Source organism: Gobio gobio, assembly GCF_949357685.1.
Source record: "Gobio gobio genome assembly, chromosome: 14".
Taxonomy (NCBI): Eukaryota; Metazoa; Chordata; class Actinopteri; order Cypriniformes; family Gobionidae; genus Gobio; species Gobio gobio.
The window spans coordinates 33,310,919-33,337,355 of record NC_137107.1 but is presented as its reverse complement, the minus strand read 5'-3'; the positions used below and the strand labels follow the sequence as shown (position 1 = coordinate 33,337,355).

The following is a 26,437-nucleotide window of genomic DNA, read 5'->3' as shown; positions in this document are numbered from 1 at the left end:
ATATAACAATGATTCGTTTTCTGTCGATGAATGTATCCAAACAGTTGCTCATTTGTCTGATTAAACGCATAATATATTAAAGTGTCTTTGGTGTTTCCATGGTTTCTACAAAATAAAACCGGAAAATCGGAAATTGACGGTAACGTGGGTATGATGTTATGATAGGGTCCGTGCCCTGGTTAAAATTGCTTGTTTCTCTGGATTTAAACTTTCTTGGAAATATTTGAGATAATGTAAGCACACAAGTCAACACAATATGTAACATTGTACTAGGGGTTTTTGGATATTTTAATCCAAAAATCTTACATATTGTGCCTTTAAGGCAGTGATGGGTTTCTTAAGAATTGTGAATATTTCCCTTGAATCGATTCTTTGAATCGTTAATCTAAAAAAAAAAAACTGTATATACATGCATGGAAGAAAATGTTCTCATTAAAGGTTAAAACAAATGCAATCTCTGTCCGCATACAGACAGATTGTGAGCATGACAGGTTTCAAACACATTTCAAACTTGAACAGACCATCCAAGGTCAAAGTGGCCTCGGGTGATGCAGGTGTGCTGTTTAGAAATTTAAAGAGTAATTTAAACACGAAGGTCTCTTCCTGCATTCGGCATGCTTTGAAGCATGCTACCGATGAAACCCCCCTCTCCCTCTTGCGTTCACACTGACTCAGACCTCTTACCAATCTGACAGCTGCACAGAACAGAGTTAGCTTCTACCGATGGTTATTTGACATGGAAGGCAACCTCATCACTCAGTAGTAAAAACTCTAATAAAATATGCATGATGAGCATTGCGGTGATACAGCCTGGTAGCCTCGGTACACCACTCAAAGAACAGAAAGCTGGCATAGAGAGGGGGATTTATCTTATCTTATCTAAAAAAAAATATTATATTATCAAAAAATAAGTATTTATTAAAAATATTTTTTGTTTCATATATTTTCCCTTTTGTTCCTTTTATTTTCTCTTTCTTTTCTTTCAATTGAGGTGGATACATTTTTGATCCAATATTTTTATCCGACATTTACCGAACACATTTCATAATGCTCAACAAAAAAACTCACATGACTTTGCCTCGACAGAGGATGTTATTGGATAACTGGACTAACCAATTTTATGTTGGCTTGGTCATTCAGAAATGCCTTAGCCTGTCATCAAAATAGTCAACATGATCTCATGAGAATGCATGTGTATTTTTATGTAAAGTGTTCTACCACATGTACATTTATTTACGTTTTCATACACACTGAAATGTATAATATTGACATATTGATAGCACTAAAACGTAAATTATTTACGTATGAATAACCTTACCAACGTGCAAATTTGTAATTCCTATTCATGAATATTAAAATCGCGGCATTAATGTCAAATCCCGCGCTCGTTATAATGAATTTGGCAGTGATATCACTCGCTCATTGGCTCTCGCCTGCTTCGTCTTAGATTGCGACATGTGTTTCAGTCTATGTACATTTGAAAATGCACGCCTTCACAGAGTGAACATTTTCATGGATTAATAACTTAAATTCTGCTCTGTACCTCATACAAAACCTTTATATACCGCCAGAGAGTATTGTGATTGCAACACATCGTCATTCGAACGACTTTTGGTACTGCTTTTTTCGCAATAAATAAATTATTGTTACTACACTTGTCTATCTGTTATGGTTTTGTTCATAACTTTATGTAGTTTTAAGAAATGGTTATGGATAGGTTTAGGGGTACAGTAGTAGGATTAGCGGCTCAAAATGCCTTTTTAAAGCTAAATTGTTACAAAAATTGTAATTTTCCTACACATCTCTGTCCATTACTTTTTATTCTTTTTATATTCTGTATATGAATATATTTGGAATGTTTAGGTTTGAGAGTAGGGTTGAGGGATCTTACATTTATCTATAAAATGGTAAAAAAATCCCTTTCCAGAACATTTTCATTCAACGTTCCCAGCTGGTGGAACAATCTTCCCACGGCCATCCGAAATGCTGATTCGTTGACAACATTCAAAAGTCAACTAAAAACTCATCTCTTCCATGAGCACTTAACCTCTTAAAAAAAAAAAAAAAAAAATCTTTCCTTTCCTCTTTCTCCTCCTCTTTCCCTCCCTACTCTAGCCTGTGCTACACTTAGAAATGTACACGGACTAAGTATTTTAGGCACTTGTTGCGCTCACTCGACTCTTCACGACCAATCGCTTATTGTACCCCCAAGTTGTAAGTCGCTTTGGATAAAAGCGTCTACTAAATGCATAAATGTAAATGTAAAATAAATGTAAAAAGGAAATTATGCAGATATCTTTTTTTTTAGCTGTAAAAACTTAATAATGCTAAGTTCAATATTGTACGTTTTAGCATCTATCCAAACTTACAAAAAGCAAGTTTTGTGTCTTTGAAAGTTACATATTAATACCTATGTATTAACAATGAGACCAGGCTGAAATTGTAAGGTATGATTACTTCTACTGTCTCACGTTTACTGCATTTTGTTGCTTTTTTCCTTCTCCTGGCTGGCTTAATAATATACACCCAAGCATGCATCCACAGTGAGACTCTAAAGCTCACTGCATAAACATTGGCTAATGTGGCATGACCTTTGACCTGCACTGTCCAAACGATGCTATGGAAATGCACTTGTGGCGAGGTTGACGAGCGAGAAACGCTGGAGGAGCGAGCGAGACCGGTGCGTGATTGAGAATGAGCGTCTCTTTCATGAGGGAGCCCGGACCGGTGTGCCTCGCAGGTGACGCTCATTCTCAATCACGCACCGTTCCCGCTCGCTCCTCTCACGTCTCTCGCTCATCAACCTCGCCACAGCACTCAACACAATGATCATTGCCAAATTTCTTAGAGCATTTATATGAATAGATACAATAAATCTGAAGCACACATATAACACACTTACTATACATATAAAGCATGATTAGGCAACATTCATGTTGATGCATGGATGGTGAGATTGCAATCACTTGTGTCATTCTCGAGCTGAATTACCCAGTGTGTTGCAGAATGGAAGTGAGAAAGAGATGAGGAATTGTGGGTAATGATTAGCAAAGTGCTGGATTTTTTGCTTTCAATGTCATCCTGTACCTGTCATCTCTTTCATTGTTTGTTATTGTGCTTTTTATGAGTTAAAGTGGCATTTAAAAAGTTTTCAATTTTTTCGTATTGCAGGAAAACACTCACATCCCAGTCAGGTAACACGGGGAACAAAGATTATGATGGTGGTCTCTTAGTATTAGCATGCACATTCCCAATTTCACTTCTGAATGAATAGTAATTTGCTCTCATTTGCATGTAAATCGCAGAACGGAATGGAATTATATGAGGGAGCGGAAGGAACAGTTATAGCGGGAGACCGCACATTTTCTCGACGAGAGAGACCCTGGCAGGCTTCGTCTCACCTCTCTTTCGCTAATTGGAAAACAAAAGACTGAGTTGACCTCTGGCGCATCGGCCACAGTGAGCCACCCTGTCTCAGGGTCATCATTTTCATTTGTTAATGCCAGATTATCATACTGCAGCCATCCGGTGTCCCGATGTATGACCATGAAGTATTTCTTTTTTTATTCGCCTGGGTTTTCTCTCCCACAGGTCACAAGTGTGTGAGAAAGAGCCGAGATTTGTGAAGAAAGGACAGGACAGAGGGGAAACGAGAAGACAGAACAAAGTTTAAGAAAGTGGGATATTAAAGTATGATATGTGTGCAGGGAGATGGATGGGAGGACAGAAAGTGAGACCTTGAGAGAGAGAAAGAGTGTGTGAGTGTGTGTGTACATATAGTATCAGAGGAATAGAGGGATAGTAAGGTGCAGGAACAAGTACTATATATGTGATGTCAACCACTTAGCCCTGTTAAATCACACACTAGGTGTGCAGCATTCAGGGAGTGCAGCATTCTGTGCTGTAGGAAGCTGTGCTAAACACTAACTGCTAAAGGTGTCTCGCTACTGAAGCTCATGACAGTTTCACTGTTGCTTTTGGGGGAGCACAACAACATATAGGATATTATAAACCTATAAAGGTGTGTTTGACAAAAAAAAGTGGCACAGAATTGAAAACTATGGGGGCTCAGTAGTGTACAACTAAACAAAATTGAAAAAGCATAAATAAGTTCACAACACAACGAAATAAAGCAACAACATAACGAAAACGCCACAACACAACGGAATCAAGCCACAACACAACGGAAACAAGCCACAACACGACGGAAAAGCCACAACGCAACAAAAAGGCCACAACACAACGGAAATGCTCCCGAACACTAGGGGGCTCTCGGAGTGCGGTAAAGTATAAATATGCAGCTATAATGCACATTGGCGATTTTGAATTTATATTTCATGTTGATATACAATTGCACACTTAAAACTAATCGTTGTGTTTATATATGTGTAAGACTGGCGAATCTATAGAACAATGGCAAGGAAAACTAACTTTACCGCACTCCAAGAGCCCCCTAGTGGTCGGGAGAATTTGCGTTGTGTTGTGGCTTTTTCGTTGTATTGTGGCCTTTCCGTTGTGTTGTGGCTTGTTTCTATTGTGTTGTGACTTTTTCGTTATGTTGTGGCTTGATTTTGTTATGTTGAGGCTTGATTTTGTGGCCCCACTTTATATTAGGTGGTCTTAACTACTATGTACTTACATCAAAAAATAAGTACAATGTACTTATTGTGTTCATATTGTGTTGCAAAACACTTTTGCTGATATTGAGGTTTGGATATGGGTAGGGTTAGGGACAGGTGTGGTGGTGTGGGTAAGTTTAAGGGTGGGGTGAGGTGTAAAGGAAGTCTCAACAGTGTAATTACAAATGTAACTACATACATTAATTACAGGTGTAATTACATGCAGGTTTATTTAAAAATGTAAGTACAATGTAATGACATGTATGTATACAATAAGTGCATTGAATCAAATTATTAATTAAAGTGTTAGTACATAGTAGTTAAGGCCACCTAATATAAAGTGGGTCCGATTTTGTTGTGTTGTGGCTTTATTTAGTTCTGTTGTGAACTTATGTATGCTTTTTAAATTTTGTTGTGTTGTGCACTACTGGGCCACCGTAGAAAACTGATAGAAAACAGGACAGACTTTAATGCAGCTTTGGATCACTGCACAGAATTTGGACATAGCAGAGAAACACATTACCTTGACAGAACAAGACGACAACTACAGTAATATGCTTTAAGAACAAAAGCTAAAATATAATGAGAGCAGCCAGCCAGTGAGACAGTAGTAAGAAATTAGTTTAGTAAAATATTTATCTCCGTACAAAAGTTGTGTATATTTACTAATTTAGTTTTTTTTAAAAGATACATTTACTTCTTTATTAAATTTAAAAGGCACTGATTATTTTTTTAATATTTAATTTAAATAAATGGTAGATATAAAATTATACACTAATTTGTCTAAATAAAATAAAACACTAAAAACTAAAATTGATAAACTAAATAAAATAAACATCACAACATTATTCATGCGCGATCAAACCGCTTCAAATAATCCAGAATGCAGCGGCACGGCACGTCTTGTCTTCAATGAGCCCAAAAGGGCTCATGTCACACCTCTCTTCATCTCTCTGCACTGGCTACCACTTGCTGCTCGCATCAAGTTCAAGGCATTGACGCTTGCTTACAGATCCATCACAAACTCAGCACCCACATACTTCGACTCGCTCCTACAAGTCTACACCCCCACCAGAACCCTTCACTCAGCTAAGGAGCGACGGCTCGTGGTACCATCACAGAGAGGCATGAAATCCCTTTCCAGAACATTTTCATTCACCGTTCCTTGCTGGTGGAATGATCTTTTCCCACTTCCATCCGGAATGCAGAATCACTGACAACATTCAAAAGACAGCTGAAAACTAATCTCTTCCGCGAGCACTTAACCTCATCTTAAAAAATTTAAAATGTTCCTCTATTTCCTCCCTATTCTAGCTTGTGCTGCTCTGGGTAATGTCCAAAACTTAGTATTTCAGGAACTTATCGTGATTTCGGGTTTGGGAAGAAAGAAGTTTTGGAGAAAACGGTAATAATCTAATAGTCACCAATGTCAATCAATGTATCGTCTTATAACATACATTTAAATAAAAATAAATAAAAAAAAACAATATGGTACCAATATATTTTACTTCCCAGCTAGTCTGTGTCCTTCTCAGCAAAGAGCTCATTCAATCAGTCTGAAAAGTATAAAACAAGAGGATATTTCTTAATGTGCATTAAGTCCAAAAAGGAGAAAAAAAATGCAGTGTGCAAATAGCTTTTCCCTACTATTCTCAAATGAGTTTGAGAAGACAATGTGCTTCCGAGGAGCATTTGCAATTCCACAGTGGGAGGCAACCAGAAATCTAATGCTGACAATATTTTAAACCCACACTGAAGTTAAAAGGGCTGTAAAGAAAATTAACTACTTTTCATTGAGGGGAAAAACAGTGTGTAAGAGAAAAAAACTGTCTGTTTCTAGCTGGCTCTGTGCTGTGAGTGTGAGTGTTTTTCACAAAACACCTGGTTTGTGCAGCTCTCCGGGTCTTTTACAAGCAGTGAGTCACAGAGGCGTGAAGCACCAGCAGATTTTTACACAGACAATGCTGACCATACATCAACATGCAGACGAAACGAGCCCTTCACTGTACACTGTGTGTGTGTGTGTGTGTGTGTGTGTGTGTGTGTGTGTGTGTGTGTGTGTGTGTGTGTGTGTGTGTGTGTGTGTGTGTGTGTGTGTGTGTGTGTGTGTGTGTGTGTGTGTGTGTGTGTGTGTGTGTGTGTGTGTGTGTGTGTGTGTGTGTGTGTGTGTGTGTGTGTGTGTGTGTGTGTGTGTGTGTGTGTGTGTGTTAATGAAAAATGCATGCACATAAGAACGTTGCGCTCTCCGCTGCTGGTCACGGTACACAGAGCACATCCTATGAGTGGCCTCAAGAACATGTGTATGAAATGAGAAAGAAGATAGAATCATATTACATAGTGACACATTCATTACTTAAAGGAAGGCTAAAGTTTTAATGCAATTCAAGAGTATGAGCGAATATTAGCTGTGCTCATAAGTTTCCATTTGACTGGCAGAATCTGCTAAATATTTAGCATTATTTAGCATTGTGATTTTTTGCTTGTTTGTTTGTTTTTTGCACTGTTCTGAATAATCTACATAACTGATATTTAAGTATATTCAAGTCAATAGAACAATCATTAAAATGTAACATGCAGAATGTGTTCCGTCTTTTTGTGAAGTGAAGTTGTGTATGAGTGCCTTATTTGTCCTGAATGGCAAAGCTGGACCTCAATATCACCGAGCTTGTGATGAGAGCTCAAATATGCAGAGCACACTGGGAAAACCAAAGAACGTACAGTACCTGGAGGCTTTCTGTCAAGAACAATGGGCAGATTCACTGCACAGTACATAGGGACTTGTGCACAGGAACCACAAAAAGCAATTTTTGTGAAAATATGAAAAACATCTCACAGACTCTTATGAGCAGAACTGTATGTTAATGGGTGCATTACAGTTTTTAAAATTGCTTAAAATTTCTAAAACTATGGCTCCATTTCTCAAAACTCTACGCATAAAACACGCACACAAGATTAACTATTTAACTCTTCTAAAAATGATGTGTTTGTGTAGTAACTGTACACACAAATGATTAGCCATATACACACCAAACTACACACACATGTGAAAAATGCAAAACACTATTATCTTGTGTCTTTTGCTCATTCAGTGTGCATTGTACAGGAGTTTGTCACACATACATGTATTTTCACAAATACCCTGAATATACAGTATGTATGCACAGTTAATGAACTTTACAGTTATTGTACTGAACTGACTTGAGCTGAATAATGACACTTTTGGCTGTACAGCAGAATTTGAATTTGTTACTATTGTGAAGCTACTTTGAAACAGGCTGTGTTGTATAAAGTGCTACAGAAATAAAGGTGACTTGAATTGTATGCATATTCAGTATAAATGTACAAAATAAAGAAATGCAAGGGTCAAAAATGTATTTGTTTCCCAAAACAAAAAGTGATCAAATTAGGTACAGGCAAACCAAAAATTATTTAGACATCAAATATATATTTTTTACTAGTGTGTGCAGGACATTATAGTTCATTTATGCAAGTGAGGATAGCAAAATAAACTACTCTGTGACATATTATACCCCAACATTTTTCATACAGTGGACTAACAGTAAAATTGATACAAATTTGGGACCAAAATTATTCAGACACTTTGGTCTGACCGTGTTTTGCTTAAGTGTTTTTTTTTTAATTGCTAATGTGACCTTTTACACCGCAGACTGAACAAAATGAAGCATTGCTTGGTCATTGGTTGATCGAAATTGGTATTATCTAATTGTTTACTTAAATTTAAAAGCTGACAGCTGATTGGTTGATTGTAATCCATTACATACCTTTCTATCAAAGTTATCTGACATTATTCAAATTAATTTGTTCTGACACAGTTTAACTCGAGTTCTTGTCATATTTTATTACCATTTTCTATAGCGAATAAACTGTGATAATGTGAGAAAATGTTGAAGGTGTCTGAATAAATTCTGGTTTGACTGTATATTTATACTAGAAACAGAAATGAAAGAAGGTAAAAATTATTTCTTTCTTTCTGAAAACATTGAGTTTTGATTTCTAAGTGATCAATTTATGCATAAGTGTTTTGCAGACTTGGTCTGAAGGGTTAGGTATATGAGTGAATGGTTCCGATAAGTAGACCTCAAGTACCACGTTTAATGTGTGAGCATAAAAAATAAAATAAAAAATGTAATGTTTGACATGAGAGTGTGAAATGTATGAAGGAAATATTCTTACCAGTGTTGCCAAGATCCCTCAGATAAACCAACATCTAACCAAAATAAACCAACACTTTACCAGCTCCTTACCATTATAAACTAGCACTAAAGCAGCATCTAATAGCAAAAACCAGCAGCTAAACCAGCATAAATCAGCGTCTAAGAGCAAAAAACAGCAGCTAACCAATATAAACCTGCGTTTAACTGACATAAAAAAAATGTCTAACCAGCATTTAACTAGGCTGGAACAGCATGGAAATTCATTCTAGTCTAAACTGGAATTGTCAGTCAGGAAGGCCATTCCTGAAGCATTAAAGTAATGGATTTACCCCATTTTCACCCACCGTAAGCACCTACAACTACAGTAAAAGGCCACTGATATATTCTTTAGACAGTATGAAATGTCACAAGATAGTATCATATTTCAAAGACAGTACATAGGATTCAAGCACAAATGAAAAAAGGGACAAGTTCGTTAAACTATAGTTTTGCTTGCTCATGTTGCCTGTTTCACTGTGATCAATACTGCCCATTGGCCAATCAGAACACTGCTCAATGACAGCGCAGCCAACCCAACCTCCGAGATTAAATTGCATTATATTTTATTACAGACAACCTCTTACATCTCTGTCAATGTTGCAATTGATTATTAAAACATGAAATATTCATATTTGGGAGAGGTATCGATTTACATCAAAGAGACTTGTCGGATCATTTTTCAAATACAATGACCAATTGCAGACATCTGTCACTGTGGGGTAATGAGGGGAGAATACATTAAACTAGTTTACATTTGTGTGATTACTGCATAGAGGTTGATGTTATCCATCAAACAGTCATTACTGTGCGTGTGTGTTTGTGTGAGTGCCTGTAAATTTGTCATTATTGCGTTGCCAACTGTAAAAACACGAATCAGCAAGATTCTTAATTGGGTCAGAATGCAGCAGAACCCAAAAGATGCTTTTAAAGGATCAGTTCACTTCAGAATTTGAATTTTCTAATAATTTACTCACCCCCATGTCATCCAAGATATAAAAATATATGAAAATAAAGGTTTTTGAGGAAAACATTCCAGGATTTTTCTCCATATAGTGGACTTCAACGGGAACCAACGGGTTGAAGGCCCAAATTGCAGTTTCAATGCAGCTTCAAAGGGCTCTACAAGATCCCAGCCGAGGAATAAGGGAATACATGTTTTTTTTATTTTATGAATATACTTTTTAACCAAAAATGCTCATCTTGCACTAGCTCTGCGATGCGCCACGCATTACATAATCATGTTGGAAAGGTCGGTCAGGACGAGGAGCGGCATTACCAACCCAGTGTTTACAAAGTGAACGTACAAAGACTAAGTCAAACGCCCTTTACAAAAAAAGGTAAAATAACAATGGATGATTTTGACACACACGAAAGGACCATTTTAAACAATAAACTGACACAAAGACATATAAATATGTGTCATTCAGCATACAACATCTTTGGAACAGTCCTCCTTCTCCACACAAGACGTGATTACGTAATGCGTGGAGCATCGCAGGGCTAGTGCAAGATGAGCATTTGTGGTTAAAAAGAGTATACATTGTTTGTTTTTTTTACAAAATGTCAGATAATTTTGCTAGATAAGACCCTTATTCCTCGGCTGGGATTGTGTAGAGCCCTTTGAAGCTGCATTGAAGCTGCAATTTGGACCTTTAACATGTTGGTTCCCATTGAAGTCCACTATATGGAGAAAAATCCTGGAATGTTTCCCTTAAAAACCTTAATTTCTTTTCGACTGAAGAAAGAAAGACATAAACATCTTGGATGCCATGGGGGTGAGTAAATTAGGATATTTTAATTCTTAAGTGAACTGATCCTTCAAGGTACCGGATAATATCTTAAATAAACTTTACCCTTTTTATTTTCTCCTGCACCATAATTTTACGCCCTAACTTACTGCCTATTGATACTGTACTTATCTATGGTCCTTCCCTTCCAGAGAGACAGTTCAAGGTTCTTCTTCATTTTGTGTGTGTGTGAGGGGGGGGGGGGGGGGGGGGGGGATTACAACAACACAAGAGAAATTATTATATGGAGGATAGTCCAAAACATTTGAGCACTTGGAGAGGTATTTGTGCATGCTAAAAAGGTAAATAGAGTTAGGGCAGAGGAAGAGAAAGGAATGCACTCATTCCTAAGAGTTCACGGTTATTGGTGCGAGTTATGCCTTTGTGGTGAAACCCAGGGTCAGTAGAGGAAGGACAGCAATCTCAAAGTCTATTCATTCAATACTCTCTCAAAAGCACTCTGAGGAGACACAAATGAAGATGGAGAAAACGAAAACAAGGCCACTCGGGAAAAGGAACTGTGGTGCCAGGAAAACTGAGTAGCAATACTTTCAGGACTCTACAAATATCCTTATGGCTCAATGAAACAGCAAGGTAATGTTTTTGAGATGGCATGTTTTATGCTTTCACAGGACATTTGCTATTTTGGCCCATCAACCTCCCACAACCCAAGGCTAATGGTGTTATTGGTAAGTATCCAGCATCCAAAATTACCATTTAGCCTTAACAGGTTTTTTTTTTTTTTTTTTTTTTTTACGGAATTATTTTGCTGTTTTTCCTTCAATATTAGTGACAAGCAGTGCCGGTCATTGTGTCACTCGAAATGAGTCAGTCTCTGTCTTTCTGTGAAACGGCAATGGAGATACAGTACATCATTATTTTGTTCCTCATATTTCCGTTTTGGTGGCTTAATGTGAGGAATATTCCACATATGTGTCACCACATGGAGTCCTGAAGAAAAAAACCTTAAGGCATCCGAGATAAACATCAGATGGAAATTTTTCAGCTGAAGTAAAATATGTTAGAAGACACACAATATGCAGCAATCAATTGTTTTCTATGTGTGACCCGTGCTGGCAAAAGGAGTCGGAATGCGCACAGGATAATTTCGAGCTACATGCAAAACAAGTGAAAAATTACAATTCTGGTGGATTTTGAGGTTTTCGCAAAAAAAAATTAATTAAGCCCTCGTCTAGCGATCCCAATGCTCTAAATAGCATATAAACATCTAAAAGTATCTTTTTTTCTGGGAGGAGTACCTTTCCTTTCTCCATGAAAAACGATCTCCCTCGTGCTGACTGACAGATACGACTCGTGAGCACAAAGACGCCTCTCACAGCACGTGATCCTAATATACACACATACACAGAATTACAGTACTTCAAAATATCTGTCTTGGCGAGTATTCACGCACACCTTTATCTGTAACATTATCTATAAGAAAACTTTAACTAGATATTTCTCAAAATTAACCATGCTGACTCTATCGACTTTAAAGGTGTAGCTTACAATTTTTTTGTCTGATTCAAACAAACCATACATCATTTTGAAGGGTTTTTAATCGACAATTGGAAAATAATAACTCATTTTTGAACATTTGCTCATTACGACTCAATTTTACCAGCACGGGTCACATATAGTTTCTATGTGTTCGATTTGAATGGTTCTGTCAATGCCGGCAAAACTACCAATTTTACAATTTGATAAACCAAGCTGCGGTTAAATTTAATGGTTACATACCGTTATTCAACCTTTACTCATATTTGCCACTTTGAGAGGGTTTATTTTGGACCCTGTACCTAAAATGATGAAACTCCAATTGCTGACAACAACTTGTTTAAGTACCCACGTTCAGAGACACCTGGATTGTCTGACAGTATAGAGTGTAGGATAAATATCGCCAAAAATAAAACATCTAATGCCACCTCCAAGCACTCACAAGGAAATGATGCAAGCAAACACAAAAATCTCCAAACTCAGCCTCCCCCAGGATCTACCCCCACTGCCCTCTTGTTATGGAAAATGTATGTGGTTTACGAATATCCTCCCTCCTTTTGACAAATTTATGAGCGTTTGAAAGATTAAACGTGACCTTTGTTGGGTTGTACCGCCAAACGCTGCACATACGGATTATACAGCAAATCACAAACCTCTGAGGGAAATTACGCAAACACCTGTTCACACATATGCATAAACACTGCACAAGCTTCTTATCCTTGTATTGAAAATCACAAGCTCCCGGGAAAGGGCTGGCGTTCCATGTTACACCTATGACAAATGACAAGAGGATTCCATCATCCTAACAAGCATCTTCTGATCCAGCTCCATTCCCAGTCCCTGAGGATGAGCAGACCTGGCCCTTTCCACTCACTCGCTCGCTCTCATAAATACTCTCCACCAACCAGGTTCATGACAAGCTCTCACAACATGACAGGCTCAGAACATTTCCCCAGGGACATCAATGATGCATTCTGGGAAATGTATTCCTGCCTTGCAGTTACAGTACGAGATACTTGTGGACACTGCAATGCATCAATGTTAACAGATATCCAGAGTAATGTTCCGTTGCTCATACTCAATCATGGGGTTGATGCACAAACTCTCACCGACACACAAAAAGCAAACAAAAGAATCATGTCCTACGTTGCAGATTCCAATCACGGATCTTCTTCATTGCGTGCACAGGTGTCAAAAAGCATACTGTGAGAATCAGTCTAATGATACCGGACGATAAATTAAACATTGCTTATGTTCAGATGGAACACGCTGCCTTTATTCATAACTCATGCCATCAGAGAAGCTCTCTGGAGACTTCAAAAGCTACTCGAACTCATTACCATGTGCGCCTCTATCGCTGAATCGGGCACAGTTACATCTCCATCTACTGCCGCCCAGGGCTACATTTCCGTTCTGTGTCTCACATCAACTTTATTAAAAAAAGAAAAAACAACACAATACATTAAAGGAAAATGACATTTAACGCTCTGTCCACAGGCAATGTGGCAAACGCTGTAATAGTTTGGGTTTGTTTATGGTTTTCAATAACAGCTTCTTTCTGACAGGTACGGTGCATTTCTGAGCATGGATGTGAAACAATAGATGATGTGAGCGCTTGAGGCGGTGTAAGTGAACATGACAGATGATTGGATATTTTAATGACACGATTTAATTTGCATATTAATGAATTCTCTCAATGAACCAACAAAGCGATATCTCAGAGAGGAACGGGTATATCTTATGCAATGCCCTCCTAATGCTGGTGAGAACTCATTAATTATGAATGTTAGGCCAGTTCAAGCTGATTTCCATAGTTTAAGGAAAGGAGGAGGATCAAATCCTGAGGGCTAATTTGCTAATAGACTTGCAAATAGTTTATCATAAGGGACGATAAAATCAGGAGGTCAGATGTTGATCGGCAGCAAACATCAGAGGGCTTTAGGATACACAATGAGAAAGAACATTCTGTATTGATCAATTTATAAAATTGGATGCAGATTCAAAGCCTTATCTTTAGGACTTAACACTTTAAATGCACATCAAACAAACCCTGATATAAATGGATGATGTATGAACAGATTTTCGTAGTTTCATAGGAATAAACCCCCCGAGAGAAAACAGCTAAGACAATCTCTCAACCAGCCTATATGAACGGATACACAAAACGGATCTCAAAAGTGGCCCTTAGGGGTGCCTCAGGTAATAACAGCACTCCTCGCTGATAACAAGACCATCCACCTCAAATTCTCCAATCCATAGCATTAGGATTCTTTTAAATGCATCGCTTCAAATTGCAGATGCCACACGTAGGATCTCATTATTCGGAAGAAAAAAACACACTGGCAATTAACGAAATGTTAATTGGACACTTGTTTATAAACATCCAATTAATCTATCTTGGTTGAACATCTTAATGATAGTTATTGTACTGTGTCTCTGTGCCCTGTCCACCTCTTCACTAAGCATCAATAACTCTTACCATAAGATAATTGCTGCCTTGCTTCTGCTTTCGCTTCAAAAGCATGCACCGTTAATCTTCAATAAAAGTACTGAACTGTATTTATCTTTTAAAAAGGAAATATATAGATAGGACACCAACATGTGATTTTCAGTCGCACATTATTCTAAAATGTGCATGCCATATACTGAAGAAAAAAAAAACTGGTGTTGACAGAAGCTAACCATTATAAAAATACAGTGATAATGTTACAGGCATTCAAGCATCAAAATGTCTCATTAACTGATATAATGTAAATAAGCCAACTTAAAACTGCTAAATAACAAGAGCTAAAATTATACGTTTAATGAGCCATGTCTAATAAACACGGTAGACAATGTTACACAAAACAGCACCAACTAAACACATATGACACTAACATGATGCAATTACTGTGAATTAAACAACATAAAACATAACAAAATGCCCTCATGTAGATAATAAATAACTAATAATAGCCTACTTAAAGCGTCTGAAAGTGAATTTTTAGCTCCAAAACTATGTTTTACAGTAAAGCTATTTCAGCAGCAGCGTACTCAAGTACGTACTTAATTCACTTATAGCTGCCTGTAATTTAAGCAGTAATATAAATACCATGTTAACTGTTGATTAGAGTGTTACGCGCTTTTCAATCAAGAACACGACTGGTGAAGAACAAGATCAAAATCAGGCGCCTTTCATGCCTGTTGCGCTGCGCATCTCGTGGCACACACGCTATTCTCCCTCCAATAAACATCATTATTCAAACCGAAATAATGTGAAGGTTTCCAGGCTGCTGATATCATTCCATATATTTTACAGACATTTACAAAATGCATCGCGCGCAAATGTCCCTGTTCCTCGGCACTTTTACAGTCGCGTATGCCTATTCAAGGGTTTGGCACAGTGATTAGACCGAAAGCGCATTACTTTTACATGCGTGAAGTGTAGGTCGTTTTACGTAAACTAGCATCTACTACACATTCTCCATTCCAAAGCTCAATTGAAACTGGAACAGTCGTGCCCTGCATAAAAAAAAAAAACCTACTATACAGTCATTGTGGACCATCACCCAGTGCGTATAATCATACGACGATGCTTCAGAGTCCACGAACTCTCCAGGACAGCTATGTGGGGCTGTAAAAGTATATCGTTTGGCTTTTGCAAACGGTTAAGTTTTCTTACCTCTAGCCATCGCATATGGCAGCAGGAGAACCAGGACCGCGAGGAAGCCAACGCAGGAGTATCGTCCCTTCTTTCCAAAGCGTCCCATCATCACTGCGCTTCTCTCCTGCGTCCCCAACTAAACCGGGGAGCCGCTCGCGTGTGCCGCTGTCATGCATGTGCCGTGCGTTCCCGTGGCTTCAGTAACAGGTCCCTCGCGTAGCGATTAACCCGAAGTTCTACTTGAATCTCTCACATCCGCTCGCTGAGTGAGTGTCTCGCGCATCCGCGAGACTGGAATAATGAAGCCGGTGCGCGCTGGCCAATAGCGGAGGGTGATTGAGGGCGGAGGGAGCGCAGCGGCTGTCCTTCACCCTGCTGCTCGGATGCGCTGCGAAGTGACCAGATGTGCCCGAGTAAGAGATGATACATGAGCGTACATGTCAGATGTCGGGTAAATTCGAAATGACATATAAACAGCTGGTTGTGTTACACTGATTTCATCACAGATCGTGTCGGGCAACTGGGGGCCACTGAGATGAGAGCAAACCTGCACACTGGAGCAGAGGCGGTGGCGTCTCTCGTCTCGTGCGTAATACGCGTGGAAGAAGAATGGATGTTTAATTAAGCAATACCACATGAGCAAGAGTGTTGTTGTACTTAAGTCTATAAGCAAGTCATTTATATTATCTAGTAATTTACATTTCAGGCAATAATTCAACCCAGTTCCTATATTGTGTCTCCACCAATGAAAAATGTTTCAAATAGGCTCAGTACCTGTCCTACACTTATGGGGGCCCTATGCAAAACTTTGTGAAGGGGCCCCCGTCGAAATTAATCTATTGGTTTGTCAAGACTAAATAAGAATTTAAAATACTACAAATGTTACAAAAATACTGTACACCTTATTGGCGCATTTTCTTTTTTTCTGTTCCGGACAGCTTCGTTTGGAAGCCATAGCCATATGTCACTGCATGATGTACGAGTCCAAAACGGTTATTAAATAAATATAAATCATTGAGTATTAGAAAAAAACTCTGCTAAAGTTGAATCTGCATTTATATTTGCAGGTTTACATTAAATGCTACTTAAATAATCTTTGAGAGCAAGGAGGCCCCGTGGTGGTTTGGGTGCCCTACACATCTTGCGTAGTTTGCGTATAGGCAGTACCATCACTCAATAGCCTAAGCCAAACCGTCAAGCTGTGTGGCGCACAGAACAAAAGCAGGTGTGGAATCCATGTTTCAGTGGAGCGGACTAAGAGATATCCCGTTCCTGCTCAAAGCGCTCTGTAATCGATGGACGTACTCCAGGGGCCTAATGTATAGACGTTGCGTATGCACAAAAAATAAGCATTGAAATATGCGCACGTTTTTTTATTATTTTTATTTTACGTTTCCCGCACACGACCATTGAGAAAGAGAAACATGCTCTTAAATTTGAGTTGTCTGTTGTACAAAATAAGAATAATGATACATGCCTTGGTAATATGGCCGTTAATTACTGAAAGGCTATTACAATTTGAGGTCACTTTATATTACACTGATCATGTTGAATATAATTAACCACAAGCACTTTAATTATATTAATATAAACAATGGTAATTATAAGCTGCTTGTAATCACACATTGTTAGGCTATTTTATTACTATAGGCTGTAAATTAAAATTCAAGCCTGGAGGGACAAAATGTAGAAGTTTAAAAATAAATAACTTAAAAACCTATTAACTGACCTTCTAATTTTTTTTCATTGTCTATGGTGGTTTTGAATATATCAAAACTACCATAATATGTGAAACATGGTCACTGAAATGTGTTACCCATCTGTGATGCGCTGTAGTCTTTAATTCAACAATTTACATAAATAAAAAAACACACACAAACATTCTACATGCGTAATTGCAAATGTCCCAGCCATAAACCCTAATCTCGGAGGATTTTCTTTCCAGTGATATTTTAGTGTGCTCAGATTTGATTTTGATCTTGTCACACTTTCATCCATAATTATTTAGACCCCAAATATAAAGTTGACATTTAATTATAAGAGTGCAGCTGATCCTCTCTTCTAAACTGGCTGGAAGTCTTTTCCCAATGGAATTCCTGCACTCACTTAGAGACTGGTCTGTGATGGCTGTCAAAAATTTAAAATCTTTTACAGCTCGATATAACCACCACAAGACACCCGTAGTGTCATGTTGTGAGCCAATTCAGAAGATGAACACTGTATTTTAATTCTGTCTTTCTTGTTACAAGGAATAGATGGTTAGAATCCAATAATAACGCTGATTAAACATGACTTATACAGCCACGAATTAAAGGCATGATATTCATAGTGAAGTAGACTAGAGGGCCACGATAGGACCCCAAATTGAGATTACAGTACATTTGGGAGAGACAATTTAAAGAAAAAGACAGAAAACACTGCCTCAGTGCTGCACTTCACAGTGAATGGCTATTCCCACCCTGCCACACACTCTCACACACACACTTCTAGCTCCTCTAAAAGCACCCACTGAAAAAAACAACAACATCAACAACACAATAGACCTAAAGCCCTTGTTAATATGTAATTTGTCTCGCTGTGGCCTGATTACTCTGTGCGCATGTGTGTGTGTGTGCTTGTGTGTTTGACCTTGCCTGATGGGGTTAAATGTTTAACAGGCTTTGCGCAACAGACATGATGATGCTTTAAATATCTCAGAGCTCTATAAAAGCGACACCATGGCCTCTTTCCCTCAGGACAAGAGACAAAAGTCACAGTTGTCCTTTTAATAGGCAGTGTCTACAGAGGACTCCATCAGGGGGAATGAGACTGAATATGTGTATGGTCCATTAGCTGTCCTCTAAAAATGAGATTGTGAAAAGCAAACATCAAGAGCATGCACTCACTCTATTATGAGCCGTCTATGTTGCTGTGGTTTCATGATTTATTTCCAGGGGTTAAATTGGATTGGATTGGAATTTTGGCACATTAAATAATTTTAATTTTTTTAATAAGTATACAGATAATAATAATAATAATAAATGGGCCTTTTGTTTGACAACCCATTCCATTTCCTCCATACTCACAGTTCACATTTGTTTGAATACATCCAGTCTCCATTAAAGGGTTAGTTCACCCAAAAATGAAAATTCTGTCATTAATTACTTACCCTCATGTAGTTGGACACCCGTAAGACCTTTGTTCATCTTCGGAACACAAATTAAGATATTTTGGTTAGGGTTAGGGTTAGGGTTAGGGTTAGGGTTAGGGTTAGGGTTAGTGCTTCCGGGTCATGTGTCAGAACGCCGGCTCTATTCTCGCGCATGCGTCGTGGTGCTTTGTGAGTTCACGTCTGAGGTCTAGATGGAAGACAAGCACTTGTTGAATAAAGTTATTTTGTTTGTTTTTTTGCGCACAAAAACTATTCTCGTCGCTTCATAAAATGATTGTAGAACCACTGTAGTGAGATGGACTTTGTAACGACGTCTTTAGTACCTTTTATGGGTCTTGTGAGTGCAAAATACATTGCTGCCAATGGAGGCCAATCTGAGCCATCAGATTTCAACAAAAATATCTTAATTTGTGTTCCGAAGATGAACAAAGTTCTTACTGGTGTCGAACGACATGAGGGTAAGTAATTAATGACAGAATTTTCATTTTGGGGTGAACTAACCCTTCAAGGCAGTGTACTTGCTTGCTTGCTCACTCACTCACTCAATCACTCACATATATACAGTAGTTGTAAAATACATTTAGAATTCAAATCGATTAACTGCAATTAATCGCATCCAAAATAATAGTTTGTGTTTACATAATATATGCTTGTAGACTGTGTATAGTTATTACGAATATTTGAATACACACAACCCTGTATATGTTTAAGAAATATTTGCATGTATATTTTATGTTGGATGCGATTAAAATGTTCCAGATAATATTTAATCATTTTCTTTAGAATAATGACTATATGAATGCCAATTGTTTAAATTAGGAGAAAAAAAATCCCACTGGTCTCCCCTCTCATAACTGCCCAGTACAAAATGGAACCAAATTCACCTGTCACTATTATGATATCCAATGATTTGCAGTAGCAATATTGTTGTTTTATTAAAAGTTAGTTTTAACCCACTCATGTTGCTACTGTAATATGTCTTTTGTTTTAACTCTTCTTTTTATTCTTGTCATATTTGTTCACTCATTTTCACCAGGAGCTCACTGTGGCACGCTGCTGTTACAGTTTTGGCATGGGGGAACACATTTGTTAATTTCTTCTGTTTGCCCATATAAAATATGCACATACAATTGCAAACAATAAATTTGCTCTTATAAGAGAAAAATCACTTTACACATGCAGTGCGACCCCAGAAAGCAGTTTGAAAGTCAGTGACACAGGCATGTCAAAGCTGTTTAGTTCTCCTTAATGCATGCACCCCGTCGAGATAAACGGCTATTTCTGCCCACAGACGTGGGGAAAATCCGTAAAGGCCCCGAGGAGAGTGAAAGCATAAGAGTGAGAGTTGCCGAGGTCTACCATTGAGAAAAAATAAATTTAAAAAGGGAGCTGATCGACCCTATAACTAACATGAACATATCATCTTTATGGCACATGATATGATGACTGTATGACACCCATTAAATTACCATTAGTGTAGAAAACAATCAAAGGCATTTTTTGTGAGAGGACAGCCTGCTGCTTATCCTAAAGGAAATTAAATAATATATTTCTTAACTATTATGATACAAGTTATTTATAATAGTAGGTTACATTTTAGTTTAAGGTATTCACATATAAGCATTGGTCAGCAAACATAAACAGAAGCACAACCTGCTTGACACGCAAGAAGAAACTTCGTTAGTTCTTGCGGAAGCTCAACCGTGTTGCGTAACACACTACTGTAGAATGAACCTCATTGGTTCTTGTGGAAGCTCAACCATGCTGCGTAACACTCAAGAAGTAGCCATAGCCAAGCCAGCAGCCATATCCTGTAGCCCAAGACTGGTTTCCCACTGAAGCTAATCAGGGCTGAGCCTGGTCAGTACCTGGATGGGAGACCAACTGGGAAAACTAGGTAGCTGCTGGTCGAGGTGTTAATGAGGCCAGCAGGGTGTTCACCCTGTGGTCTGTGTGGGTCCTAACGCCCCTGTATAGTAATGGGGACACTATACTGTAACAAACACCATCCTTCGGATGAAATGTTAAACCGAGGTCCTGACTCTCTGTGATCATTAAAAATCCCAGGATGTCCTTCGATAAAGAGTAGGGGTGTAACCCCGGCATCCTGGCCAAATTTGCCCATTGGCCCCTGTCCATCATGGCCTCCTAATCATCCCCATATACTGATTGGCTTCATCACTCTGTCTCCTCTCCACCAATCAGCTGGTGTGTGGCATTCTGGCGCAATGTGGCTGCAGTCGCATCATCCAGGTGGATGCTGCACATTGGTGGTGGATGAGGAGATCCCCCTTCTATGTAAAGCGCTTTGAGTGCCTAGAAAAGCGCTATATAAATGTAACAAATTCATTATAATTATTAATTATAAGAATGAACCTCATTGGTTCTTGAGGAAGCTCAATCATACTGCGTAACACATGAGAATGAACCTCATTGATTCTTGCGGAAGCTCAACCATGCTGGGTAACACTCAAGAATGAACGTCATTGGTTCTTGAGGAAGCTCAACTGCGCTGCGTAACACTCAAGAAGGAACCTCATTGGTTCTTGGTGAAGCTCAACCATGCTGCGTAACACACGAGAATGAACGTCATTGGTTCTTGAGGAAGCTCAACCGTGCTGCGTAAAACACGAGAATGAACGTCATTGGTTCTTGCTGAAGCTCAACCGGGCTGCGAAACACTCAAGAATGAACCTCATTGGTTCTTGCGGAAGCTCAACCATGCTGTGTAACACACAAGAATGAAGCTCATTGGTTTTTGCAGAAGCTCAACCGTGCTGTGTAACACACAAGAATGAATGTCATTGGTTCTTCCTGAAGTTCAAACGTTCTGTGTAACACTCAAGAATGAACCTCATTGGTTCTTGCTAAAGAGCAAATGTGCTGCATAACACTCAAGAAGGAATCTCATTGGTTCTTGCTGAAGCTCAAATGTGCTGCATAACACACAAGAATGAACCTCATTGGTTCTTGCAAAAGCTCAAATGTGCTGCATCACATTCAAGAATGAGCCTCATTGGTTCTTGCAGAAGCTCAAAAGTGCTGCATAACCAAGTTAAGTTTTGAGCAAAATTTTTTGCTAAATTTCCTAACCCTTTAAGTACTGAGTAATAACAATTAACTATATATGTAGCCGATTTATTATGGTTAGGGTTTAGGATTAGGTTGCGGTTTAGGGTTAGCTGCATGTAATTATGCTCAATTTATACAGTCTAAATAAAATGGTGCTAAATAGCACTAAAAGTGGTTCATTGGCTTATAATCGTATGGGGAATCATCTTTAATGGGGCTGGACAGAACCTTTGTCAAATGGTGCTATGTAGAACCATAGGCAACCCGTTCTCACTCCCAAGGCGTCAAAGTCCGAAGCATGGTCAAGTGCTTTCCGCGTCACAATAAAGATGCTAAAGGTACCCCTAGGCGTCACTATATCGACGCACTGGGTGCTCCATTAATTTAAAAAAGAAACCTTTGGCGTCAGACACAGACACGTTGGGCATGGGAACGTTAACGTCATGATGATCATATATTGGGTTATGTTTTTGCCATTATGACATGTTGGAGTGTGATTCTCAATTTAATCAGCCAGCATAATTTTATTAACACTATCTAGACATGTTTTAACATGTAACCCAACCCCATTCCATCCCTAAACCTACCCATTTGTGTGGTGTATAAAACACAGTATAACAGGCAGTTACGACTGCATGCACAATTTATTCAAAAAGTACAAATATTCCAAGTGTTCCGTGGCCAAGCGATTGATTTGTGTGAAGGAAATCCCCAAAAGTGATCAGCGTCTCCATCTGCAGAAGATCCTGAACACATTCAATTTCAAATATTGCCGCCCGTTACGTCAGTTTTCATAGTGAAATTGCAGTGGCTCTCGTATGTCTCGTGACCAATTGTGTCATTATGTCTTTGATTGTAAAATGTCATTGGCTCTTGTGTGTCTTGTGACCGAATGCGTCATGCTAAAGAGTCGTGTGTATTATTTGAATGAAATATGAATGAGTGCGTTCAAGGAGCGGCGGGATCATCATCTCAACGATTGAAACATTAAGATCAACTCTGTTCTTTACATAAAGACATCGTGGGACTTCAGAAGACTTGGAATGCAACATGAGTTAATACTTTTATACTGTTTTTGGTCAGTTTTTGCAATAAATAGATGTGACTGTACTTGTATTTGCCTGTTACGTGTTTTATATTGTTTAGGAGTGGGTAGGTTTAGGGTAGTAGTTGGGTTAGCTGCTCCAAAATATAAAAGTAAGCAATAAATATTCATAAAATATTAATAAAATCATGTCTGCTTTTACAAATGCAAATAATAAATTGTGTCTTGATCTTATGCATTGGGTAAACAACTGAAATGAATGGAGCACTCAGTGCGTCGATATAGTGATGCCTAGGGGTGCCTTTAGCGTCTTCGTTGTGACTTGACCTTGCTTCGGATTTTGACGCCTTGGGAGTGTGAATGGGTTGCCATAGGAGGTACATTCATTCAAAGACTACAGTCAATCACCATGTTTTTTTCTCATCCTCCAATTGTATTCCTTCTTCCACTTAATTTAAACTGCAACTGACAGCTCTAAGTATCCAAACTGTCTTGTTGTATCCCATTCTCCTCCTTAGATTTTAGATTTGTTACTCCACTCTCATATGTCTATTATGAATGGGAATTTATAACCATGGCAAAAGCTGTTTTGAATCACTTTTATGCTTTTCTGTGGTCAAAAAGTGTTGTGTGGGGGCCCTGGAATATTTCCTTATGGAGGGCCTTGGGGGCAAAAAAGGTTGAGAATCACGTTATCTTCAGGAAATACACTGTATTTTAATATTGTTTTAATCCTTTCCCCAACTAAACTAAGAGACTAAGGGAGAGTTAGAGAACCTTTAAATAACTACACAGGGGCTTAACGGGTTCTTTGTATGGCAGTGGTGCTATATAGCATTACTATAGTAATTACATGTAACGTGTAACAAGGACACTGTAAAATAAAGTACTACCATGGTATAATACATTTATTTACTACACAATGTATAAAATTGTATAAATAAAAAATTGTTTATAATATTACAAAATGTGCATTCACTTTTTTTCTGTACAGTGACAGGTGGAAAAATGCCTGGAGTTGACTTTGAAACCAGCCACAATTTAGTATCATACATCATCATATATACCATCATCAGTTTGTGCCCAGAAATAAAAAGTTTAGAGAACAATCATACTCCTTTTTTTCCCCTTTAGTGCGGGGGACAAAGCAGAAGAGCAAAAATCCGAGGGCCTCTGTTTTGATCTGTACTTCATGTATTCTTTATTACAGGCGAATTCATTCTAAAAGATTCAGTTGACTGGCCTTGGACATTTAACTGTGTTGCGATGGCAGTCTAATGAGCGATTTGAAACAGATTCTTTGATTTCTCACCACTCTGAATGTGTCTGAGGTCGGTTGTGTTCTGTTTTCAGTTTGTGTTTTTCCTCCTCTGTTTTCAGACTCAAAGCTTGGCCTCTGAGTTATACTGAAAATTTTGGTCAAAGGCTATTCCTTTGAACATTGTTCCATTGCTTTTTTCGTCCGCCTTTTCTCTGGGATATTTTCCAACCAAGGTGTTTGGACGTAGTACCCCAATTAAAGCCCTGTCCCCAGGTAATGTAAACCTTTGATAATTCACTCTGTGCCTTGTGATAGGCCCCGTGCCTAAGGCCATGTGCTCTAATTAAAGAAATACTAAATTTGCATTCACTTGCATTCACTTGCCTTTTATGTGTGCGCATTTGGGAGGTTGCATACTGTAGAATTTCCAAGGATCGATTATAATAGGCTCTAAAATAAGAAGGCACTAAAATCAAATCCATTCTATGGGGATATGGAAGATTTAAATTTGGTCTCTATAAAGAGAGCTCAAAATTGAGTGTTGAGAACAAAAGAAAGTTTCACTTGTCTGCAGTTTTCTTTGTTTCCCCTCTCTTACACTTAAATCTCTGTGCATCACTCCTTTCCAATTTAAACTTATAATTTACAGTAGATCTGTGTTGTACAATTAACACCCTGTTGCATTAACAAGAGAGTTTGCATTGAAACTTCACATTTACACTGAACTGATTCTGCTGCTATAAAAAAGAAGCAAAACAGGCTTTAATTACTTCCTCAGGTATTCAGATTGATATGAATATTCATGCTGTGTGTCACTGAACTAAATTCAAACTTTTCAAAGGAAGATGGAAAGATTCTCAAGAAGATTTTAAAAGCAACACATAAAACCAATGTGAAAACATGCCGTCATCTGAAATAGAGCCTAAAATATTTATATCTATATTATAGCACTTTTCTGAGCTGATGAAAGCGAGCGAATTGATTCATCCTTATCTGATACACCTATTGAAAGGCTGGTATCAAATGACTGAATATTACATTACTAACTTTAAAGACACACTGTAAAATCGAATTCAAAGAAATTAAAATCATTAAACCAAAAATGAGTTTGAGATGTATTATTTTATTCTATATGTGGAATACATAAAGAAGATATTGAAAATAGTGCAAACAAAATTTGATGCTATATGGCAGAAGTGTTATTTTTGGGTGAAATATTTATTTTAAAAAGTTTTTAAATGCTTTAAATAGTTTTAAAACAAACTGGTAGGCAGATTTAAATGCTTTAAAGGAAGGAGAAAACGCTTCATATATCTTATGATATTGATGTCAAGGGCTTTGCTTCCAATCAAACCTGACTGATTTTTTGGAGCAGATTCACCTGACACTTAGTGCAGGAGTGTCCAATCCTGCTCCTGGAGGGCCAACATCCTGCAGATTTAGGCTCCAACCTGCCAAAAACATACTTGCCTGGGAGTTTCTAGTAATTCTGAAGACATTGATTTGCTGTTTCAGGTGTGTTTAATTAGAATTTGAGTTAAACTCTACATGATATTGGCTCTCCAAAAGCAGGACACCCTTGATTTGGCAGAAGCTAGCTGAACTATCCAAACGCCTGTGTGATGCTTCATTATCCACATACATGCATACAGTAAAAACATACATACAACATACATAGAATTCAGTACAGTACATATGGATTAACTTGCAAAGAGGATGAATATGTAGTGAATTATTGGCTACCGAAAGCATAAACAAATCGAAATTAAATTTTATACAATAAACTAATTTGATACCTTGGTGTCCAAATCTGGGTCCTGAAGCAAAATCGGTAGAGAGCCACAGATTTAGAGGACTCTGCGACCAAGTGATAGAAAAGGTTCGCCGTGCACCCAGGCCTTTGTATTACCTCAGGCCTTTTATTCAGTTATTTGAGTGTGCAGAAAACACTTGTCCTTCTGCTCTTTTAATCATTTCATTCAGAGGAAATATCTAAAATTAAGTGACACACATAAATATGGTTGCCGCACTAGGTGTCTTTCCTTTTTTTTCTTCTTTTTTTCTGGTGAGCACACAATGTTCACCCTATTCTAAGTAAGCACTGAAGGAGAGTTCTTTTCTCCTCCGAGGCTGAGAGACAGGGAGCAA

At 38.2% G+C, this 26,437-nt stretch overlaps 1 protein-coding gene across 3 annotated transcripts in view; it reads right to left on the bottom strand.

Moving 5' to 3' along the window:
- Positions 1–16,152, bottom strand: part of unc5da (unc-5 netrin receptor Da) — a 308,148-nt gene extending 291,996 nt beyond the window's left edge. For 2 of the 3 annotated variants that reach the window (XM_079835312.1, XM_079835313.1), the window contains exon 1: positions 15,779–16,005. In XM_079835312.1, coding sequence (XP_079691438.1) covers positions 15,779–15,869 — 91 coding nt within the window. In that variant the 5' untranslated portion in view covers positions 15,870–16,005. Of the gene's footprint in view, positions 1–15,778 lie in introns of all 3 variants that reach the window. The other variant, XM_079835311.1, reaches the window with a different exon arrangement.
- Between the last annotated feature and the right edge of the window lie 10,285 nt (positions 16,153–26,437).